The sequence below is a fragment of the Lynx rufus genome, unplaced genomic scaffold, assembly GCF_022079265.1.
Source record: "Lynx rufus isolate CCGP_SWC_20201006 ecotype Redwood Valley unplaced genomic scaffold, mLynRuf1.p SCAF_2, whole genome shotgun sequence".
In the NCBI taxonomy this organism is placed as follows: Eukaryota; Metazoa; Chordata; class Mammalia; order Carnivora; family Felidae; genus Lynx; species Lynx rufus.
In genome coordinates, this window is record NW_025814834.1 from 187208107 (window position 1) to 187232716 (window position 24610).

The window sequence follows — 24610 nt, forward strand, 5'->3', positions numbered from 1 at the left end:
CATTCAATTTATTCAATGTAATCCCTATCAAAATTGTAGTGTTGGGGCACCTGAGTGGCTCAGTCAATTGTATCCAGCTCTTGGTTTTGGCTCAGATCATGATGTCACAATTCATGAGTTCAAGCCCCACGTTGGGCTCCACGATGACAGTGCAGAACCTGCTTGGGAATCTCTCTCTCCCTCTCTGTCTGCCCCTCGCAGCTCACATGCATGCTCTCTCCTCTCTCAAAATAAATAAATAAACTTAAAATAAATTCCAATAGCATTTTCCTCAGAAACAGAACCAAAAAAAAAAAAAATCCTAAAATTTGTATGGAGCAGTAAAAGAACCCGAATAACCAAAGCAATCTTGAGAAAAAACAAAGTTGGAGGCATCATGCTCCCTGATTTCAAATATTTTAAAGCTATAATACTTAAAACAGTATTGTGTTGGCATAAAAACAGACACACAGATCAGTGGAACAGAATAAAGAGCACAGAATTAAACCCACACATATATGGTCAAATAGTTTATGACTAAGGAGCCAGTATACCATGGGGAAAGGATAAGCTCTTCAAGAAATGGTGCTAGGAAAATTGTACAGCCACATGCAAAAGAATGAAATGGGATCACTATCTTATACCATACACAAAAATTAACTCAGAATGAATTAAAGCCTTGAATGTAAGACCTGAAACTATACAGCTCCTAGAAGAAAACATAGGCAGTAAGCTTCTTGAGATAAGTCTCCTTGATTTTTGAGTCTGACACCAAAATCAAAAGCAACAAAAGCAAAAATAAACAAGTGGAACTATATCAAACTAAAAAGTTTCCATGCAGTAAAGGAAACCATCAACAAAATGAAAAGGCAACCTACTGAATTGGAGAAAATATATGCAAACCATATATCTGATAAGGGGCTAAGAACTCACACAACTTAATTGCAAAAAGAAACAATCCAATTAAAAAATGGGCGGAAGATTTGAATAAACATTTTTCTTTTCTTTTTAAGTTTATTCATTTATTTTGAGAGAGAGAGAGAGCATGAGTATGAGAGGGGCAGAGAGAGAGGGAAGGAAAGAATCCCAAGCAGGCTCCGTGCACTTAGCATGGAGCCTGATGCAGGGCTCGATCTCACAAACCATGAGATCATGACCTAAGCCAAAATCAAGTGTCAGATGCTTAAGCGACTGAGCCACCCAGGTGCCTCTGAATAGACATTTTTCTAAAGAAGACATGCAGAGGGCCAATAGGTACATTAAAAGATGCTTTACATCATTAATCATCAGGGAAATACAAACCACAATGTGCTACTACCTCATACCTGTTAGAATGGCTATTACCAAAAAGACTAGAAATAACAAGCGTTGGTGAGGATACGTAGAAAAAGAAACCCTCAGGGGCGCCTGGGTGGCGCAATCGGTTGAGCGTCCGACTTCAGCCAGGTCACGATCTCGCGGTCCGTGAGTTCGAGCCCCGCGTCTGGCTCTGGGCTGATGGCTCAGAGCCTGGAGCCTGTTTCCGATTCTGTGTCTCCCTCTCTCTGTGCCCCTCCCCTGTTCATGCTCTGTCTCTCTCTGTCCCAAAAATAAATAAACGTTGAAAAAAAAAAACATTAAAAAAAAAAAAAAGAAAAAAGAAAAAGAAACCCTCATGCACTGTTGGTAGGAATGTAAATTGATGCAGCCATTTTGGAAAACAGTATGGAGGTTCCTCAAAAAATTAAAAATAGAATTACCATATGATCCAGTAAGTCTATTTGAGTATTTTTCCAGAGAAAATAAAAACACTAATTCAAAAAGATATATGCACCCCTTGTTCCTTGCAATACTATTTACAGTAACCAAGATATGGAAACAAACCTAAGTGTCCTTCAGTACATGAGTGAATAAAGAAGTTGTAGTATATATACACAATGGAATATTATTCAGCCATAAAAAGAATGAAATGTTGGCATTTGCAACAACATGGATGGACCTCAAGGATATTATGTGAAGTGAAATAAATCAAACAGAAATATAGATACCATATGATCTCTTCTATATGTGGAATCTAAAAAAATAATTTTTTTTAACTAAACTCATAGATACAGAGAACAGATTGGTGCTTTCCAGAGGTAGATGGTAGAAATGGGTGAACTGCTTTTGTTTTGTTTTAGTTTAAATAAATTGAATTTTTTTTTTTTAATGTAAAGTTAAACACTGCAAAAAAAAAAATGTAGCAAGATGTATGTAATCTGCTCATGATTCTTTAGGTTGGTAGTTTGGCCTGTTATAACTGAGTTGTCTCATCTCTGTTCAAGTGGTATTAGCTAGTGTATCAGTTTTCTGTTGCTGCTAGTGTATGTTATCTATTGCTATATAACAAATTACCATAAACTTAACATCTTGAAACAACAGAGTGGGTCAGGAGTCCAGGCATTTGCTTAGTTGGGTCCTCTGATTCTGAGTCTTTCAGAAAGCTGAAATCAAGTTGTCATTCAGGGTTGAGGTCTCATCTGAAGGCTCAGCTAGGAAAGAATTTGCTTCTAAGCTCTCTTGTTTGTCAGCAGAATTTCAGTTCCCTAAGGACTGTTGGACTGAGAGCCTCAGTTTCTAGCTGGCTGTTGGCCAGAGGCTGCCCTCATTTCTTTATCACTTGGGCCTCTTCAACATAACAATTTGCTTTGCCAAAGCCAGCAAGGAGAGAATCTTCTAACGAGACAGAAATTACAAAGTTATGTAACTGAATCACAGAAATAATATCTCATCACTTTTGCCACATTTTGTTGGTTAGAAGCAAATTGCTAGCCAGCCAGCTGTTCTCAGTGGAAGGGGATACAGAAATTGTGTGATTACCAAGAGGCAATTAACATTCTTAGAGGCTGCCTACCACAGTTGGGTACACTAATATGTCTAGGGCCTAAGCTGTGATAATTGAGTTTCTCTTTCATCCAGTCTGTTGCCATACTGGAGGCCCAAGCTGGTTTATATAACAGCAGCAGGTTCTAAAAGAGTAAGAGAAGATACACCTGGTTGGCTCAGTTGGTTGAGCATCTGACTCTTGACTTTGGCTCAGGTTATGATCCCAGGATCGTGGGATTAAACACCCCATCGGGCTCTACACTCAGCGCAGAGCCCGCTTCAGATTCTCTCTCTTCCTCTGCCCCCTTTCCCCCATTCATGTGCTCTATCTCCTTCTAAAAGAGGAGGAGAGAGTAGAAGAAGCTATACACAAGGTCTCCTGAAGCTAAGCATGGAATTCAGACTGTGTCATTCCATTGCACTCTGTTAAAGCTAGTTGCTAGGCTAGCTTAGATAATAAAGGATGGAGAACTAGATCTTACCTCTTTTTTTCTCCTGTGAGCACTTTTTTCCTTCACTTTTTTTATTGTAAAATACATATAAAATTTACCATCTTTTTTTAAGTGTACAGTCCGGTGGTATTTTTAAAGGGTTTATTTATTTTTAAGTAATCTCTACCCCCAATGTGGGGCTCAAACTCATGATTCTGAGATCAAGAGTTGCAAGCTCTACAAACAGCCATCCAGGCGACCCTACGGTTTAATGGTATTAAATACATGTGTAATGTTGTGCAACCATCACCACCATCTGTGTAACTTTTTTCATCTTGTGAAACTGAAACTCTATACCCATTAAACAATAACTCCCCATTCCCCTCCCCCCCCCAATCCCTGGAAACCACCATTATACTTTTTTTTTTTTTAATGTTTATGTATTTTTTTTTTTGGCGTTATTTTTTTTTTTCAACGTTTATTTATTTTTGGGACAGAGAGAGACAGAGCGTGAACGGGGGAGGGGCAGAGAGAGAGGGAGACACAGAATCGGAAACAGGCTCCAGGCTCTGAGCCATCAGCCCAGAGCCCGACGCGGGGCTCGAACTCACGGACCGCGAGATCGTGACCTGGCTGAAGTCGGACGCTTAACCGACTGCGCCACCCAGGCGCCCCAAATGTTTATGTATTTTTGAGAGAGAGAGAGTGAGTGTGAGTAGGGTGGAGGCAGAGAGAGAGACACAGAATCTGAAGCAGGCTCCAGGCTCTGAGCTGTCATGACCTGAGCCGAAGTGAGATGCTTAACCGACTGAGCCACCCACGTGCCCATCTTTTTATTTTTAATGTTTATTTTTTATTTTTAAGAGAGAGAGCACCAGCAGGAGAGGGACAGGGGGCGGGGGTGGACAGAGGGTCTGCAGCAGGCTCCATGCTGACATTAGCAGAGAGTCTGTTGCAGAGCTCAAACTTGTGAACAGTGAGATCATGACCTGAGCCGAAGTCAAACATTCAACCGATTGAGCCACCCAGGTGCCCCATATCCTTTCTGTCTCTATGATTTTTAACTACTTTAAGTACCATATGTAAGTGGAATCATACAGTATTTGTCCTTTTGTCACAGGCTTATTTCATAAAGTATAATGCCCTCAAGTTTCCTCCGTGTTTAGCATGAGGATTTCCTTCATTTTTAAGGCTGAATAATATTCTCTTGTATGTGTATATTACATTTTGCTTATCTATTACTCCATCAGTGGAAATTTGGGTTGTTTTCACATTTTTGCTATTGTGAATAATGCTGTTACGAACAAGGGTATGCACACTATCTCTGTGAGACCCTACTTTCAGTTCTTTTGGGTGATATACCCAGAAGTGGAATTGCTGAATCGTGTGGTAATTCTATTTTTTTAATTTTTTGAGGAACCGCCAAACAATTTTCCATGGTGGCTATACCATTGTACATTCTAGACCTTACCTCTTGAAGAAGTACAACAAATTTGTAACCCTTTTAACTCTACCATATACGTTTTTAGTTTTTATTTGCTAATATTTAAGATCCTTGTATTTATATAACAAATGAATATGCCTGTAATTTTTCTGTCTCATAATGTCTTTGTCTGGTCTTGGTATCAGGATCATGCTAGCCTCATAAAATGAGTTGGAATTCCCTACTATAAATGTAATGCCTATCACAAGGGAGGTGCACAAGTTTATTTATTAGTTGAATGAATGAATGGATAAGTAAATGACAATAGAGGAGACAGAAGTGTCAGATAAATAAAAATCAACTAGAAAAAAATATGAATAGTTGACAGAATTTTTTTAATGGTAATTCATAGTTTCTTTCTTAATCTGCTTGCTTAATCTTATTTTTGTAGCCTTCTTAGGATGGACATTTTGATGTTATCTTCTCTGCTCCCAAAGTAGAATTTACTTTGTTAAAGCAGAACACAAACAAGTTCCTATAATTTGTAGTGTATTCTGAGGTCCTGGTTACTATGGTAGCTTCAAGGAAGCAAATATAAGGAGGGGCCCCTGAGAGTGAGGAATGTGAGTAAAGAGCAACATAGCTGAACCATGGACTTGAAAATCACTGCTCCCAGGACATTCAATAATTTGAGGTTTTGTAGGCTGAAGGACTTGGATAGAGTAAGCACTCCAAATATATCCAAAAATAACATTTCTGTGTTTCTTTTTAAAATATTGGCTCATAATCAGACTGCTGCAAACCTTTATATTCTCAAGTTTCCATGTAATGGATGAACTGATATATGTCATATCTGCTGTGTGGCATTTGAAATTCTCTGCAAAATTTGCTTCAATTGAAATTCCCTGTAAAACTTACCCTCAAATTGGCACTATTTGCCCTTCCTTCTTTGGAGTTCGCTAATTTTGGTCATTGAGAAAAATAACATATAACTTATTTTTTTTAAGTTTATTTATTTATTTAAGTAATCTCTACACCCAACATGGGGCTCAAACTTACAACCCTGAGATCAAGAGTTACATGCTCTTCCAACTGAGCCAGCCAGGCACCCCAACGTAAGATTTTTTTTTTTAATTTTTTTTAACATTTATTTTTTGAGAGACTGAGAGGGACAGTGTGAGCAGGGGAGGGGCAGAGAGAGAGAGGGAGACACAGAATCTGAAGCAGGCTCCAGGCTCCGAGCTGTTAGCACAGAGCCTGATGCGGGGCTTGAACCCACAAACCCTGAGATCATGACCTGAGCCGAAGTTGGGCGCTTAACCAACTGAGCCACCCAAGCACCCCCCAGCATATGATTTTTTTATGATAGTTTCTCCCTATTTAGATTCAGACACTGCATGTGATAAGATGACCAGAAACCATCTCAAGGAATGAATGCTTTCAAGCACCTGAGCTAAAACACATTATACACTTGTAGTACATTTGGTTCTAAGTATATAGGCAACTGCAGCCAACAGTGAATCACGTTCAGTTATTTGGTAGCTGTTGTCTGTCAGTAGGAGACAGACAAATTCACCTTTAGAAATACTATTTTTCGGGGTGCCTGGGTGGCTCAGTCAGTTAAGCGTCCAACTTTGGCTCAGGTCATGATCTCGCAGTTTGTGAGTTTGAGCCCCGTGTCGGGTTCTGTGCTGACAGCTCAGAACCTGGAGTCTGCTTTGGATTCTGTGTCTCCTTCTCTCTCTGCCCCTCCCTCACTTGTGCTCCGTCTCTCTCCATCAAAAATAAATAAAATTTTTTTAAAAATTAAAAAAAAAGGAAAAACTATTTTTCTAGAGCTCAACTTTTTTCTTCTTTCAAGAAGGTATTAAATCATTGCTTTATTATTGTGAGGATCAAATGAGAGCATGCATTTTGTTTAATTTTTTTAACAAAACATTTTATTTAATGTTTGATTTAATAGCACTGTTATAAGAACTTTACAAATCTTAACTGATATAGTGCTCATAACAAGCCTGTGAGGTAGGCACTATTATGATACCCATTTTGCAGATGAAGCTGAAGAATAGAGAAGTTTAGTATCTTGTTTAGGACATACAGCTAGTAAGTGGGATTCATACCCAGGTAGTCAGGCCTCAGAGGCTCTCTTCTTAATCATTATGCTATGCTGCCTCTATGTGAAAATGCTTTTGTAAGCTATAGGTACTCCTCAGCTTCTCAGATGTTAGTAGGAGATTTTATTAAGTGCCTAACACTGTACTAGATGTTAAAGGAGATATAAAGGAATCATAAGCTTGCCTTTGAAGAATTTATAATCTGGTTGGCCGAAAGAAATCTAACACAGAAAACAGCAATAATATGACAGCCTGTAAAATCACTGTCTACCAAAGAACCCTCCACATCTAGTAAAAATGCACCTTATTTTCTTTGAATGCTGTCTCATACAGAATAAAATCTAATGCATAATAGACATACAGTTAATGTTGATTGAATGTACATGTCTGTAAATAATATTTTTCTCATTTCCACAGTGCACAGACCTAGGGTATTCTTTGCAGAGAAAGAATTCCTTGTTATACTTTCTGTGCCATGTAGTGAGTTTATGGTTTATCTACATAGTCAGCTTTTTATTATTAATTTTTATTTATTTTTGACAAAGAAAAATTACGTGTATTTAAAGTGTACAGTGGTGTTTTGATATATGTAGACATGATTGTGAAATGATTACCACAGTCAGACTAACATATCTTTACTCCTTAACTCTGTTTTTGAGATAATTTCGCATTTACAGAATGATTACAAGACTAGTACAGAGAACTTATATATCCTTTACCCAAATTCCCCAAATGTTAACATTTGTTCTATCATTTTCTCCCTCTAATGATATATATTCAGTGTATGATATGTATACACAATGTAGTACATACACTATTACTGTTTTTCTGAGCTGTTTGAGAATAAGTTGCAGACATGATTCCCTTTGCTTTTAAATCCGTGTGTATCCTGCCCCCCACCTCTCTAACATTGCTACAGTACTTTAATCTATAGACCTTATTCAAACTTCACTAGTTAACCTAATAATACCCTTTAGAACAATACAAAAATATTTTGACTACCCATGTTTTAAACACTGTGATAAACACTGTGATATAACACAGTATTTAAAACATATATATATATATATATATATGTATATATATATATATATAACAATCCTGTATTTAGTTCCAAGAGAATTGTGAGCAGGTGCCCTGTCCCCCTGACTTAGTCATGCAGGCAGGGGCAAATGGCTTTGTTTGATTTTCTTTCTTTTGTATGATTCAGTGGAGCAGCGTGACTTCATTGGAGTGGACAGCACAGGAAAGAGGCTGCTCTTCATGGCTAATGAAGCAGACTTGGATGAAGAGCTGGTCATTAAGGGATCCATCCTGCAAAAGTAAGCCCTAGGGTTTTTCTTTCTGGCAATTCTCCTTGTCTTAAAACAAAATAAAACCACCCAGTGGATGGGAAAGAGGGAATGAAAACGAGATTATACTGTGTGAAATTGACAAAAGTATGTGACTATTTTCCCATGAGACAGGATGAAGGCTTTTCTTCCCCACATAAGCTTAGCTTTTCCCTGTGTTTTTTTCTTGCCAAGGTAGAGTCAAATCCTGCACAGCAGCTGTGGGGAGAACAGAGAACAGGACTGTCTTTCTAACAGTGTTATAGACCTTCTTTTTCTTTTTTTTAATTGTGGTAAACACACATTTTAACCACTTCTAAGCATACGGTTTAGTAATGTTAAACATATTCACATTGTTATGAAACAGACCTCTAAAACTTTTTCATCTTGCAAATCTGAAGTTCCATATCCATTAAACAACAGCTCTTCTCTTTTTCCTGTCCCCCAGCTCCAGGTAATCACCATTTGACTTTCTGTTCCTATGAACTTGACTACTTTAGATACCTCAGATAAGTGGAATTATATAGTACTTGTGTTTTGTCAACTGGCTTATTTCACTTAGTATAATATCCTCAGGGTTCCTTCATGTTGTAAGCATGTGTCAGAATTTCCTTCTTTTTTAAGGCTATATAATATTCCATTGCGTGTATATGCCACATTTTTAAAATGTATTCATTTGTCCATGGGCATTTGGTTTGCTTCCACCTCTTGACTATTGTGAATAATGCTGCAGTGAACATGTGTGCACATATCTCTTTGACATCCTGCTTTGAATTCTTCTGGATATACACCCAGAAGTGGGATTGCTAGATTATATGACAGTTCTAGTTTTAATTTTTAGAGAAACCTCCATACTATTTTCCATAGTGGCTGTACCATTTTACAATTGCACAAAGGTTCCAATTTCTCTGCATCCTCACCAACACTTGTTATTTTCTGTTTTTTGATAGTAGCCATCCTAATGGCTACAAATAAGCAAACCAGGCACATTTTCTTTAAATAGCATTTATTGAGTGCTTACCCAGCATGGACTTTTTCATCAGAAGCCACCATACTCAGAGCTTTACTGCCTCATACCGGTACATAGGAATGTTTAAAAACTGTTTGGAGCCTGGGTTGGACTTGTCTGTAGTTTTGCCATAGCCTGCTTGTCCCAGATTGTAATTCTCTGTTATTCTTGACTAAACCCATTTTTGCTGTTAAAAAACAAAACAAAACAAACAAACAAAAACATGTTTGGACCCTGGACAAAATGAATGTGAGAAGAGTAAATTGGGAAAGAAAAATGTCATTGATTTTGCTATCCAGGACAACAGAGGTAGGAAACATATTTCAAACTATATATTTTAATGAAAATGAAATTAAATTCTAGCTTCAGCTAGCCCAGTTAACCCAATGTATTAGAGTTCTATATTAGAGCCTTTGTTGTCTTATCTATAAAAATGTGTTTAATAATAATAGGGCTGCTATGGGGAATAAAACTGGCAGAAATTTCAACAGCGACAAAGTAGGATAATTAAATATAATAAAGTTTAAAAATTGAAGGTCAAAGAAAGAAACAAGATTCTGATGAAGAATAGAAAGGAATAAAGGTGGGTCGCAACTCCACCCTATCACTCCTCCCCGGAAGCCATACTGATGTGTTAATGAAATCCTGCAAATTCCCACTAAAAGCTCCAAAGCTGGAAAGAACCAAACCAAGCACATTTTATCTTCTTTTTTAAGTACTTTTATCTTCTTCTGACCGAGAAGTAGCAGGAACAACTACTTGCAAGTAAATGATGAAGCAGGGAAAATGAACAATGAGGCTGACTCTTTAACAGAAATGAAAGATCAAGGATAAAAATGAATAAGTGAAGTAATATGAAGCTGGAGACTATCCCTCTTTAGGAATGGAATATAACCCTTAATTATGTGGACTGAAAGAAGAATCTTTAACAGAATCTCAGGAAAGAAAAATGTGTTTTTTTAAAGATTATTTTTACTTATTTTGAGAGAGATACAGAGAACAAGGAGAGGAGGGGCAGAGAAAGAGAGCAGGAGACAGAATCCCAAGCAGACTCTGCACTACCATCACAGAGCACAACATGGGGCTCAGACTCACGAACCATGAGATCGTGACCTGTGCCGAAGTCAAGAGTTGGACACTTTATCAACTGAACCACCCAGGCCCCCCAAGAAGAATGTTTTAACAAAGATTCTGTAGTACCTTAGCTCTGTTCCCTCTGCTCCTTCTATCCCTCTGGCTCCCATCATTCCCTGAAGCCATAGAAAAGTACACAGAATATAAAATAACCAGCACTACTGGGTATTTACCCAAAGAAACCAAAAATAGTAATTTGAAAAGATATATGCATTCGTATGTTTATTACAGCATTATTTACAGTAGCCAAGATATGGAAGCAACCTGTCTCCATCAATACATTGATGGATGAATGAATAAAGAAGATGTGGTAATATATACGATGAAATATTACTCAGCCATAACAAAGAATGAGATCTTGCCATTTGCAACATGAGGATGGACCTAGAAGGTAATATGCTAAGTGAAATAAGTCAGAGAAAGGTAAATAACCATATATATGATTTCACTTATTTTTTTTTTTTTAAATCAGAAATAGGGGCACCTGGCTGGCTCAGTTGGTGGAGCATGCAACTCTTGATCTGGAGGTTGTGAGTTTGAGCCCCACATTGAGTATAGAGATTACTTCAAAATAAAATATTTTGGGGGCGCCTGGGCGGCTCAGTCAGTTAAGTGTCCAACTTCAGCTCAGGTCATGATCTCATGGTTCATGAGTTCGAGCCCCACATCGGGCTCTCTGCTGTCAGCTCAGAGCCTGCTTCACATCCTCTGTCCCCCCTGTCTGCCCCTCCCCAACTCGCATGTGCTCTCTTTCTCTCTCTCTCTCTCTCAAAAATAAACATTAAAAAAATTCTTTAATAAAATCTTTTTTTTTAAATATGAAAATTAAAATAAAAGCAGAAACAGGCCCATAAATAGAACAAACTGGTGGTTGCCACAGGAGAGGGGAGTAGGGGGTGAGTACAAAGAGGTGAAGGAGAGTAGGAGGTACTGGTTTCTAATTATGGGATGAATAAGTCACAGGAGTGAAAGGTTCGACATAGAGAATATAGCCAATGGTATTATAGTGTTGTATGGTGACAGATGGTAGCTACACTTGAGGTGAGCATTAACAGTATAGAGTTGTCAAATCACTGTATTGTACATATGAAACTAATGTAACGTTGTGTATCAACTATACTTCAGTAAAAAGAAAAAAAAAGAAAGGAAAAAAAATAACCGCCACTCACGTGGTAGTTGGTCTCAGGTATAGGAGGATGAAAGATAAGAACTCACCCATATCATACCAAGACAAATAAATCAAGCATGAACAAGACCAAAAGAACTGGTATGTCAACTGGGCAAACATACAGCAAACAAAATAAAAGCAAGAAAAATGTTCTAAAAGAGACAAAAAAAGTACCCTGACAACATAACTCATTGTATAGAATTTCTTACAGCTGGGGGCACCTGGGTGGCGCAGTCGGTTAAGCGTCCGACTTCGGCCAGGTCACGATCTCGCGGTCTGTGAGTTCGAGCCCCACGTCGGGCTCTGGGCTGATGGCTCAGAGCCTGGAGCCTGTTTCCGATTCTGTGTCTCCCTCTCTCTCTGCCCCTCCCCCGTTCATGCTCTGTCTCTCTCTGTCCCAAAAATAAATAAAAAACGTTGAAAAAAAAAATTTAGAATTTCTTTTTTTTTTTTTTTTTCCAACGTTTATTTATTTTGGGGACAGAGAGAGACAGAGCATGAACGGGGGAGGGGCAGAGAGAGAGGGAGACACAGAATCGGAAACAGGCTCCAGGCTCTGAGCCATCAGCCCAGAGCCTGACGCGGGGCTCGAACTCCCGGACCGCGAGATCGTGACCTGGCTGAAGTCGGTCGCTTAACCGACTGCGCCACCCAGGCGCCCCAAAATTTAGAATTTCTTACAGCTGTAAAACAATTCATCAAAATGTGAATTTAATAAATAAAAGTTCAGTGATGAGATGGTAAAACAAAATGAGATAAAAGAGGATATTTTAGAACTAAGAAAATAAATTGAAGACAAAATAGCAAAGGACAGAACAGATACCATTGAAAATCAAATTATTGACATAAAGGAAAGGTTTGAGGTATTCAGTAATTTCAACAAAAATGATTAAAAATTATAGAGAATCTGATAGAAATAAAAGATAAAGATGACAATAAACTAATGTCTCTGAAATACAGAACTAAACATGGACCAAAAGATGTATTCAAAGATATAAGGACTTCTTGGTAAAGTAATTTTATTTGAGGATTTTAACATAAAATTAGAAGGGCTGATGACTTCTGAAGCCCCACTAAAACAGCAATACGGGGATTTTAGAGAGATGTAAATTCAGAAGACTAAAGAAGATGGAAAAGGAAAGAGCAACGTCAACAATTTGGAAGCAGGAAAGCAGGACAATTTAACATACCTGAGAAAGCTGAGCTGCAAACTGATTTACCCTATGAAACTCTTTAAAGAGTCAAGATTCAACAGCACCAAATAGATCTACAAGTAAAGCTACAGGATTACTTGAAAATGTGTCCAAATTGTAGATCGATCCTCAGATTACCTCCTCCAAACCTCACAACCCTAGTAAGAGACTGGAAATTTATTCCCAGAAGAGGGTAAAATAGAAGATCTCTGGATTGGAGCACTAGGCATAAGTGAGGATGGAGATATGTTGCAAAAAAATGAGTAGGAAGTGTATGTCCTGAGGTCTTCAGCTTCTGTCTCCCACTTAGCTTCTAAATACTAGCAGCCAGGCTTGCACCTGTCAAGCAAGGGCATTAAAAGATTCTTCTCTATGGTAGCAGACTTTCCAAGAGGAGCCCTAAAAGATGCAGACATCAGGGAATTCCTGACAGAAAACCCACTTCTTGGATCATCCTACATTGAATTTCAAAGTTGACAAAGCCCACCACATGTTCAGTGCTCACAATGAGATTTTTGTGTGTGTGCCACTCTTAAATTTAGACAGAAAGAAAACAGGGATTATGATCTAGAGGCCAGAACAAATAAACAGGGAAAAAAGCACAATAAGTTAGCAGAAAAAAAGACCAACAGAAATCTTCAGAAATGGGGAGCCTTGGTGGCTCAGTCAGCTGAGCGTCTGACTCTTGATTTCTGCTCAGGTCATGATCCCAAGGTTGTGGGCGTGGAGTCTACGTGGGATTCTGTCTCTCCCATTGTTCCTCTCCCCCACTGGTGCTGCTCTCTTGCATGTGCGTTCTCTCTCTCTCTCTCTCTCTCTCTCTTTCATAAATATATAGAGAGATGGATAGAGAGAGAAAGAGAGAGAGGATGCCTGACTCAGTAGGTTAAGTGTCCGACTCTTGATTTCAGCTCATGTCATGATCTTGCAGTTCATGAGTTTGAGTCCTGCATTGGGCTCTGGGCTAACAGTACAGAGTCTGCTTGGGATTCTCTCTCTCTCTCTCTCTCTCTCTCTCTCTCTCTCTCTGCCCTTTCCCTGCTTGCACTCTCTCTTTCAAAATAAATAAATAAACTTTAAAAAATTAAAATAAATAAACAAATTTTTTAGAGAGAAGAAAACTTCAAAAAAGATAACATTACTCAGAAAGATTTATTAATGTTTGACCATCCGAGTACCACTATTCTGGGAGCTAGGAATACAGCAGTGAACAAAACACACCAAAATCCTTGCCCTCACTGAGAGATAAGAATACTGTATTCATGCCCCCAAAAGCAGAATTCTGTATTAAAAAGTGAGCATTTAGTGGCACAAAAATAGAAACATAGATCAATGGAACAAAATAGCCCAGAAATAAGAACATGGTTTATGTGGTCAATTAATCTATGACAGAGGAGGCAAGAATATACAATGGGCAAAAGACCGTCTCTTCAAAAACTGGTGCTAAGAAAACTGGACAGCTGCATACAAAAGAATGAAACTGGACCACTTGCTAACACCATACACAAAAATAAACTCAAAATGGATTAAAGACCTAAATGTGAAACCTGAAACCATAAAATTTCTAGAAGAGAACACAGGTAGTAATTTCTGTGACATTGGCCATAGCACCATTTTTCTATATCTGTCTTCTAAGGCAAGGGAAACAAAAGCAAAAATAAACTATTGGGACTACATTAAAATAAAAAACGTTTGCACAACGAAGGAAACTATCAACAAAACAAAAAGGCAACCCACTGAATTGGAGAAGGTATTTGCAAACAATATCACATAAGAGGTTGATATCCAAAATATATAAAGAACTTATATGACTCAATACCAAAAAAAAAAAATCTGATTTGGGGTGCCTGGGTGGCTCAGTCAGTTAAGCCTCAGCTGAGGTCATGATCTCGTGGTTCATGTGTTCGAGCCCCAGATCGGGCTCTGTGCTGATAGCTTATAGACTAGAGCCTGCTTCAGATTCTGTGTCTCCCTCTCTGTCCCTCCCCCACTCGTGCTCGCTCTCTCTCTCTCTCTCTGAAAAATAAAATAACACATTTATTTACATAGATAGATAGAGGAAGAGGACCCGAATAGACATTTTTCCAAGGAAGACATACAGATAGCCAACAGACACATGAAAAGATGTTCAGCATCACCAGTGATCAGGAAAATACAAATCAAAACCACAGTGAGATACCACTTCATATCTGTGGGAATGGCTAAAATAAAAAAAAGACAAGAAACAAGTGTTGGTGAGGACGTGGAGAAAAAGGAACCCTCATCCATTATTGGTGGGGATGTAAATTGGTGTAGCCATTGTGGAAAACAGTACAGAAGTTCCTCAAAAAATTAAAAATATCATATGATCCAATAATTCCACTATTGAGTATTTATCCAAAGAAAATGAAAACACTAATTTGAAAAGATATATATACCCCTGTGTTTACTGCAGCATTGTTTATAGTAACCAAAATATAGAAGAAACCTAGGTGTCCATCGAGAGATCAATGGATAAAGAAATTCTGTACACACACACACACACACACACACACACACACCATGGAATATTACACAGCTATAAAAAAGGCGAGATGTTGCCATTTGTGACATGAATGGACTTAGAGGGTATTATGCTAAGTGAAATAAGTCAGACTGAGAAAGACAAATACCATATGATTTCACTCACGTGTGGAATCAAAAAAACAACAAATGAATAAGCAAACAAAAAGCAGAATCAGACCTATGAATACAGAGAACAAACTGATGGTTGCCAGAGAGAAGAAAAGTGAGGGAATGGGCAAAATGGATGAAAGGGAGTGGGAGATACAGGCTTCCAGTTAATGGACTGAATAAGTCACAGGAATAAAGGGCATGGCTTGGGGAATATAATCAATGATATTGTAATAGTGTTCTATTGTGACAGATGGTAGCCACACGCTTGTGATGAGAATAGCATATCATATAGAGATGTTGAATCACTATATTGTGCACATGAAACTAACATAACATTGTGGTCACCTATATTCAAAATGATTTTTTCAAGGGGAACATTTAGGAGCACGTGGGTGGCTCAGTCGGTTAAGCGTCCAACTCTTGATTTCAGCTCAGGTTATGATCTCATATTTGTGAGTTCGAGCCCCACATCAGGCTCTGCGCTGACAGTGTGGAGCCTGCTTGGGATTTTCTCTCTCTGCCCTGCCCTCCCCCCAAAATAAATAAACTTAAAAAAAAAAAAAGAATAAAGGGAGCATTTAGAGAACAAGATGAAAAACTCAATTTTGAAAAATGTTTCACAAAGTAGAATAAAACAACATATTGATGAAAAATAAAGAAATGCTAAGTAAATTAAAGGAGCAACCAAGAACATTTGAATATTTGGAGTTCCAGAAAGAGAAAACAGAAAATGAAGGGGAAAGATTTTATCAATGAAGTAATGTAAAAAACATTTCTCAGAATGAAAGGGGCTGGGTTTCTAGACTAAAAGGAAACAGTGTCCAGCAAAATGCATGAAAAGAAACATACCAAGATTGTCATTATGAAATGCTATAACACTGACATCACAGAAAAGATCCAGCAAGCTTCCAGATAGGAGGGGGGATGTCACATGTAAAGGAATTAAAACAGCTTTGAACTTTTAACAGCAGCACTAGAAACTAAAACAGAGGACGGCTTTCAAAATTCTTAAATCTGTATGTAGTCAAACTATCAATCAGGTGTGAGAGTAGAATAAGAATTTTACAGACATTTGCTTTCCATGTATCTGTTTTCAGAAAGCTGCTAGAGAATATATAACACCAAAACCCTGGCATAAACTAAGAAAAGAGAAAGACATAGGATATAGGAAAAAGAATCCCTAGGATGATGATAAAGGGAGATTCCAGGATAACATCTGAGCCCCCACTGTAAATGGCAACCAGACCAGATTAGAATAGGTCAGAAAGCTTTGGGAATAATTTCTTCAAGATCATCATATTTCTTCTGATGAAAATGGCAGAAGAGTTGATGTGTCTCAACATTTTGAGATGATTTTGAGTACTTGGTGATTAGGTTGGGGTTGAATTATTGATAAATATCTGGAAAACCAAGAAATGAGAGACAATAATGCCAAGGCAAGCAAAAATATGCAAGAAAAACATTAATCATTAGTTACTGAATGTCTCAGCTGTAACTAATGTTTATATTTGCGTAGTAATGTAATCACTAACTTGATCTAACCAAAATTATGATATAATTACTTTGGAATGATGAGAGGGAGGGTTAGCGTGTTGGAGACGAGGGAAGACAAGAGAGATAAACTTCCTTTTTAATAGTTAATAGCTAATACCTAAAGCTGCAGTAGTAATAACTTAAACTTTGATTACTGAACTAACCAAAATTATAAAATTATATTGGGAAGGTAAAAGGTACAGAAGTATGGCTGTATGTTGGTAGGGGCAGAGCTGGTGATGAAAGAAACCTAAATCCTCATCTTCCATACTGGGAAGTCAACAGATGATGTCTGAAATGGGAAATGGGACACCTGGGTGGCTCAGTTAGTTAAGCTTCTGACTTGGGCTCAGGTTAGGAACTTACAGTTCATGAGTTCGAGCCCCGCGTCAGGCTCTGTGCGGACAGCTCAGAGCCTGGAGCCTGCTTCAGATTCTTTGTCTCCCTCTCTCTGTGTTCCTCCTCCACTTACGGTCTGTCTGTCTGTCTGTCTCTCTCTCTCTCAAAAATAAAGATTAAAGGGGCACCTGGGTGGCTCAGTCGGTTAAGCGTCCGACTTCGGCTCAGGTTATGATCTCACGGTCCATGAGTTCAAGCCCCGCGTCGGGCTCTGTGCTGACGGCTCAGAGCCTGGAGCCTGTTTCAGATTCTGTGTCTCCCTCTCTCTCTGACCCTCCCCCGTTCATGCTCTCTCTCTCTCTGTCTCAAAAATAAATAAACGTTAAAAAAAATTTTTTTTTAAATAGTAAAGATTTAAAAAATGTTTTTAAGAAATCTCAATATTAAAATGTTATTAGAAATACAGATATAAATACTAAATGGATCCACTAAAAGAATTGAAAGTGGGTGCTTCTGGGGAATAGAAAATGGGGTAGAAGAAGGAATAGAGGACTGAAATTTTTCCTTGTAAGCCTTGAGAAACTGCTTACCTCTTTATGTTCATACATAATTTCAATTTTTTAATTAAAAACAAGATAAAATATAATAAAATTTCTTGAATCAAGTAAAAATTTACAAATCTTAATCTGCAAATTTAGGGTGCCTGTGTGGCTCAGTTAAGCATCTGACTCTTGATTTTGGCTCAGGTCATGATCTCACGGTTTCGTAAGTTTGAGCCCCACATTAGGCTCTGCATTGACTGCATGGAGTCTACTTGGGATTCTCCCTCTCTCTCTCTGCCCCTCTCCCTGCTTGTGCTGTCTATGTCTCTCTCAAAAAAAAAAAAAAAAAAAGAATCTGCAAATTTTAAGAGTGTAGTGTGTTCTAAGAAAATTTGGCCAGATGTATCCTAGTAAACCTGTTAAACTTTAGGGATAAAGAAAAAATTCTTCAAGCATCAAAGACAAAAAGCTTATCACTTACATGAGAGAAAAATTAAGCTTACTTCCAAGTTCATCACAACATTAAATACCAGAGGAACCATATGTGCAGAGTTCTCAGGGAAAGAAAGTGGAACTTGAGAATATTGTAAACAATAAAGATATCTTTTATATTTAAAAGCAATAGGAAGACATTCTCAAACATGAAAGGACTTATAGATACGGCACCTATGGGCCCTTCTTGGGGGATAAAAAAAGTTCTTGACAACTAGCTGCCATGTCATAAGGACATTCAGGCAGGCTATGGAGAAGTCCATGTCATGAGGAACTAAGGTCTGCCAGCAACCACGTTAGTGAGCTTGGAAGAGATACTCTGAGACTTGTCAACAGCCATGTCGAAAGCAGATTCTCCTCCAGTCAGCCTCGAGATGACTGCAGCTCTTGGCCAGCAGTTTGACTGCAACCTCATGAGAGAACCTGAGTCAGAACCACTAACCCACTCCTGGATTCCAAAAACTGTGAGATAATAGTTTGTTTTTTTAAGCCTCTGAGCTTGAAGTAATTTGTTATATAACATAGATGACCAATAAAATTCTAAATCTCTAGGCTTTGTTTTTAAGAAATAATGAAGTTGAAAGACATCTCAAAGCGGGGAAATGTGCTTATATGGCACAGTTCCTTTCCTTTCAGCCTCAGTTTGCTCCCCACATATCCTGGAAGTAGGGAAAGTCATGTGGCTATGTATATGGTATGTATCCTGTCTTAGCTGAATGCCTTTGCTAAGATCTTGGACAAATCATCAGCTCAATCCAAAACATCAAGGAAATGGGCAGTCATCCTATGGTCTTACTAAACTTCAAGGGTTTTTGTTGTTTAAACATTGGCAACAAATAGCCTCATAATTTTTCTTTTTTGTGCTTTCAGGGAGAGAGGCCTAAGTTAGAATGGATTCTTAAGAAAAGGAACCACCTCTTGACCCACAGTGTTCATTGTTACAGTGCCATATGATAGACATACAGGTAAAATGCCTAGGTCCCCCTTCAAGGAAGGACTTGCTGCTCATCTATAGGAAGTGTAATTAGCAGACAGCCTCTAGTCATCACAGACTTCAGGATCTACCTCATCTGTAAAGAGCCACATTGAGGTCATACCCTTGCTGGGGCAGCAAGAGTAAATGAGGGATGGATATAAAGGCCTGGTCACTCTGACAGGAAGTACTTCACAACTCCCTGCTGTGTTGGCTGAGGCTTTGTACAACCTGCATCTTGGTTCAGTTTTTCCTCTGCCCAGTCTTGCTTCCTCCTCTTCCCTTCATGGGTATTGATCCCTAATAAGCATCTTGCACCCCAAATACTGTCTCATCTCACTTCTTAAGAATTCAGCCTTGAACACAGAATAATCGTTTTCCCCATGGTTTGCTACTGCCTGATAAAGCAAACTTTCTCACTCTCGGGGTGATCCTTTTTGCAGTTGTAGAATTAAACTGCCTAGATGATTAAATTGTTTTCTTTCTCAGGAAGCAAGCCCTATGCATTGACGTGTGCATGTATAAAAACTATGATGCAGGGTACCTGGGTGGCTCAGTCAGTTAAGTGTCTGACTTCTGCTCAGGTCATGATCTCGCGGCTTGTGGGTTCAAGCCCTGCATCGGGCTCTGCACTGGTGGTGTGGAGCCTACTTGGGATTCTCTCTCTCTCCCTCTCTCAGTGCCTTCCTGACTTGTGCACGTGTGTGCGCTCGCTTTCTAAATAAACAAACAAACAAACTTTTAAAAGAAAATAAAAACTATGTTGAATGTTAACTAATAACATGTATGCCTCTTAAAACTCCTGACTGAGCATGTACCAAAAAATATATGCCCATTCAATCAGAGTTTTTCCAGCTTCACTGCTGTAAGCATTGATTTCTTGTCTACCCTTTTCATAAGACCAATAGTTCTCAACTGTGGGGAGTATTTTTTAAATGCTGATGGCTGAGCCCCACTGCTAGTGATTCTTCTTTAATTGGTCTGGCATAGAACGGGCATTTTTAAAAAGCTTGTTGTTTGATTGTAATGTAATGCTGAAAACCTATTCCTGTTTGGCTTACTAGTTTGTGGCCTAATAGTATTGCTCTTTTCTCTATAAATATTTGATAAAGAGACAATCATTTGGTCTGTCAGAGTCTAAAGGAATTTTCCAGCACCCCAGGAGTAAGTGGAAGCATAATGAAAGTAGACCAAACACTAGAAATTGCTGCATGGAGCTCTGATTCTCATTTTTCAGGGGCTGCAGGCCATGTCCATATCACAAGGAGAGGGCCCCAGCTAGTGTAGGCAGCATCTGTCTAACATTGTAGACATAAAAAAAAAAAACAAAACAAAACAAAAAAAGCATTGTAGACCTGTTTACAGAGGCAAATATACCCTAGAGTATTCAAATGGCAGCCCGCTAGATTTGTGGTGTTGCAGTCAGACCCAATGATATGGCTGGCATTTGACCCTCTGGGCCAAGTGATTCTGGAGAATTAAATGACATATTAGGGGCACCAGGCTGGCTCAGTCAGTAGAGCATGCAACTCTTGATCTTGAGATTGTTGGTTCAAGCTCGATGTTAGGGTATAGCGATTACTTAAAAATAAAATCTTAAATAAATAGCACATCAGTTAAAAAGTACTTCGTCGGGGCGCCTGGGTGGCTCAGTCGGTTAAGCATCCGACTTCGGCTCAGGTCATGATCTCACAGTTCGTGAGTTCGAGCCCCTCATCGGGCTCTATGCTGACAGCTCAGAGCCTGGAGCCTGCTTCACATTCTGTGTCTCCCTCTCTCTCTGCCCTTTCCCTGCTCATGCTGTGTCTCTCTCTGTCTCAAAAATAAATAAATAAACATTAAAAATAAATAAATAAATAAATAAAATAATTAAAAAAAAAAAAAGTACTTCGTCAACTATTTGTCTCCTTCTCATAAAGACCCTTGTAATTACATTGGACCCACCAGGATAATATAGGATAACCTACCCATCTCAAGAACCTTAATTGCACCTGCAGAGTCCCTTTTGCCATGTAAGGTAATACTTTCACAGGTTCCAAAGTGGACATCTTTGAGGGCCCATTATCCTATCACACAGTCTTCTTAGTTTTTTAACATGGTTTTCAAGAGCTATATAATTATCTGTCATATGAATATATACCATCATTTATCTAACCATATCCAGTGTTGGGCATTGAGGTTGTTTCTAATTACTTGGCTCTTGATTTTTTTATTTTATTTATTTTTTAGTGTTTATTTTTGAGACAGAGAGACAGAGAATGAGTGGGGAAGGGGCAGAGAGAGAAGGAGACACAGAATCTGTAGCAGGTTCCAGGCTCTGAGGTGTCAGCACAGAGTCTGACATGGGGCTCGAACTCACAAACTGTGAGATCATGACCTGAGCCGAAGTCGGATGCTTAACCGACTGAGCCACCCAGGCACTCCACTTGATTTTTTTTTTTTTTTAAGTTCATTTCATTGAGGCATCATTCAATATGCAATAAAATTTACTCTTTGCAGTATACAGTTTTGTGTATTTGAGAAAAATAGGTGCAAATACCTTATGTGTCTGTGATTCCTGGGATGATATCCTCTTATGCTAGCTCACATTCAACCTGTAGAAATTTATTGAGAATTTCGCTAAATCCTTCTTACCCACTTACATGGCAGCCCTATAACTTTTATGCTGTACTATAGGTGAGCTGACATTGATGTTTCCTCTCTCCTTGGAGGCTTTTGTCTTTCCTTAGAGTTCTGGCTGCTTAGAGTTCTGCCTGTGATGAGTTCAAGAAAAGTTACAATTTTGTGGATTATTCAATTTTTTCTTGTTAGGATGAGAGCAACTCTCCAGCTCTATAAATCTTAGATGGAAGATGGAAGTCCTAGCATTTGATTTTTCCTTTTAAAAATTTATTTTTTTTTTATTTTTATTGAATAAATTTGACATGTAACATATAAGCTAAGGTGTGATTTTTCTTTTTTAAGATATAACAGCTTTGGCCTGCCTAGGTGACTCAGTTGGTTACGCATCCAACTTTAGCTCAGGCCATGATCTCACGGTTCATGAGTTCGAGCCCTGCACCAGGCTGTCTGCTGTCAGCACAGAGCCTGCTTCAGATCCTGTCTCCCTCTCTTTCTGCCCCTCCCCCACTCTCAAAAATAAACATTAGGGGCGCCTGGGTGGCGCAGTCGGTTAAGCGTCCGACTTCAGCCAGGTCACGATCTCGCGGTCTGTGAGTTCGAGCCCCGCGTCGGGCTCTGGGCTGATGGCTCAGAGCCTGGAGCCTGTTTCCGATTCTGTGTCTCCCTCTCTCTCTGCCCCTCGCCCGTTCATGCTCTGTCTCTCTCTGTCCCAAAAATAAATAAACGTTGAAAATAAAATAAAATAAAATAAAATAAAATAAAATAAAATAAAATAAAATAAAATAAAATCTAAAAAATAAATAAATAAATAAATAAACATTAAAAAAATACATAAATAAAAAATAAAATACAACAGTTTTTTTGAGCTATAAATATGCAACATACAATTCACCCATTTAAAGTGAATAATTCAGTGGTTTTTAATATAGTCACAGAGTTGTACAACCATCACCACAATCAATTTTTACAGCATTTTTACTACCCCAGTAGGAAACCCAATACCCATTAAGTGATTCCCTATTTTTCTCTAATCCTCCCCTCCCACCCTAGACAACCAAAACTAATCTACTTTATATCTCTATGTATTTGCCTGTTCTGGACATTTCACATAAATATAATCATATCTTATGTGGCCTTTTACGGCTGGCTTCTTACACTTAGCATAGTGTCTCCAGGGTTTACTTGTCTTGTAGCTTATGTCAGTACTTCATTCCTTTTTATTATTGACCAGTATTCTGTTGTATGGATATATATCACATTTTAGATATCCATTATTTATCAATTGATATTGGCACTTGATTTTAAATCACCTGTGTTTTCCCACCAAAGAATTATTTACATTTCATTATTCAGCATTTTGAAGGATTTCCCCCCCCAAAAAAAACATAAAACCTACTTGTTTCCTCAGACAACTATTATGCATATTAGAGAGGTATGACCAACACTATAAAAAAGAAAAAAGTAGGCACCCACCATTCACTTGTTGGATTGACTTAGAAAAAACTGTATAGGCTCTTAGGCTTTTTAAAAATTACAGTTCTCGGGGCACCTGGGTGACTCAGTTGAGCATCCAACTTTGGCTCAGGTCATGATCTCACAGTTCATGAGTTCAAGCCCCACATTGGGAATGCTGCTGTCAGCACAAAGCCCACTTTGGATCCTCTGTCCCCCTCTCTCTGCCCCTCCCCAGCTCGCTCTCTCTCTCTCAAAAATAAACATATTTTTAAAAAATTATAGTTCTCAGAAGTGAGAAAATTTGTTACCAAATTTGAATAGATGGTTGATTTAGGAGGTAGTGATAAGTCAGTGGCATCATTTAATTTCACATTGTCTTACAGTGTTGTTGCTTAAGTTTGGGGCTGCAGGCAAGCTCTAATTTATCAAGAGAGGTATTCATAAATTAAAATAGGATTTATTTTCTTGATACACTCTGACAAAGATATTGAGTTCTAGATATATCTGATGTCAGAGGACTTGTGGAGTCAACTGCCATTTTGTATCAAAAGAACATTCCCTGTCTTCTTGTGGTTAATCTGAGTACTATCAAAATAAAGCTCTTCCCCAAGTATGAAGTCAAGAAGTCTAAGGGAGGCTAGAGTTCTCTCCTTTCACTGTTGGTCATGGCCATCAGAGAGAGCCTGCTTTTCTTTCCTAGGACATCGGGAAAGAAGATGGTGGTAGTGGTGGTGGTGATAATGATAATAGCTGCTGTCATTTTTCAGATTTTATGTCAGGCATTGTGTTAAAGGCTTTATGTAATCTTTACAATAACCCTATGAAGTGGACGTTATTATATGCCATTTTACAGATGAGGAAATTGAATGAAGATTTAGTTAGAAATAAGAAATTCCAGGGGCTCCTGGGTGGTTCAGTCAGTTAAGTGTCTGACTCTTGGTTCCGCCTCAGGTCATGATCTCACAGTTCATAGGTTCCAGCCCCACATTGGGCTCTGCACTGATAGCACAGAGTCTCCTTAGGATCCCTCTCTCTCCCTCTCTCTGCAACTCCCCTGCTTGCTTGTTCTCTCTCCCTCTCTCTCTCTCTCTCAAAATAAGAAATAAACATTTTAAAAAAGAAAGAAATCCCAATAAATATTTCTTAATTGAATGGGAAATCACCCAGTGACCAACTGTGATTTAAGTTTCTGTAATCAAGGGCTTTGGTATTTTCTGATGAATGTTGAGGTATAAAACAAGGATTGGCAGACTTTTTCTGTAAAGGGCAAATAGTAAATATTTTAGACTTTGCAGACCATATGGTGTTGCGTTTATTCAACTCTGCTGTTTTAGCACAAAGCATCCTAAGATATAACAAATAAGCATGGCAAT

General features: G+C 38.5%; 1 protein-coding gene across 1 annotated transcript in view; it reads left to right on the forward strand.

Annotated features, from left to right (window-relative positions):
- EIF2B3 (eukaryotic translation initiation factor 2B subunit gamma) overlaps positions 1–24610 on the forward strand; it is a 123304-nt gene that overhangs the window by 40957 nt on the left and 57737 nt on the right. Inside the window, exon 5 of the mRNA XM_047084700.1 lies at positions 8002–8113. Within this exon, the coding sequence (XP_046940656.1) occupies positions 8002–8113 (112 nt within the window). The remainder of the gene's footprint in view (positions 1–8001; positions 8114–24610) is intronic.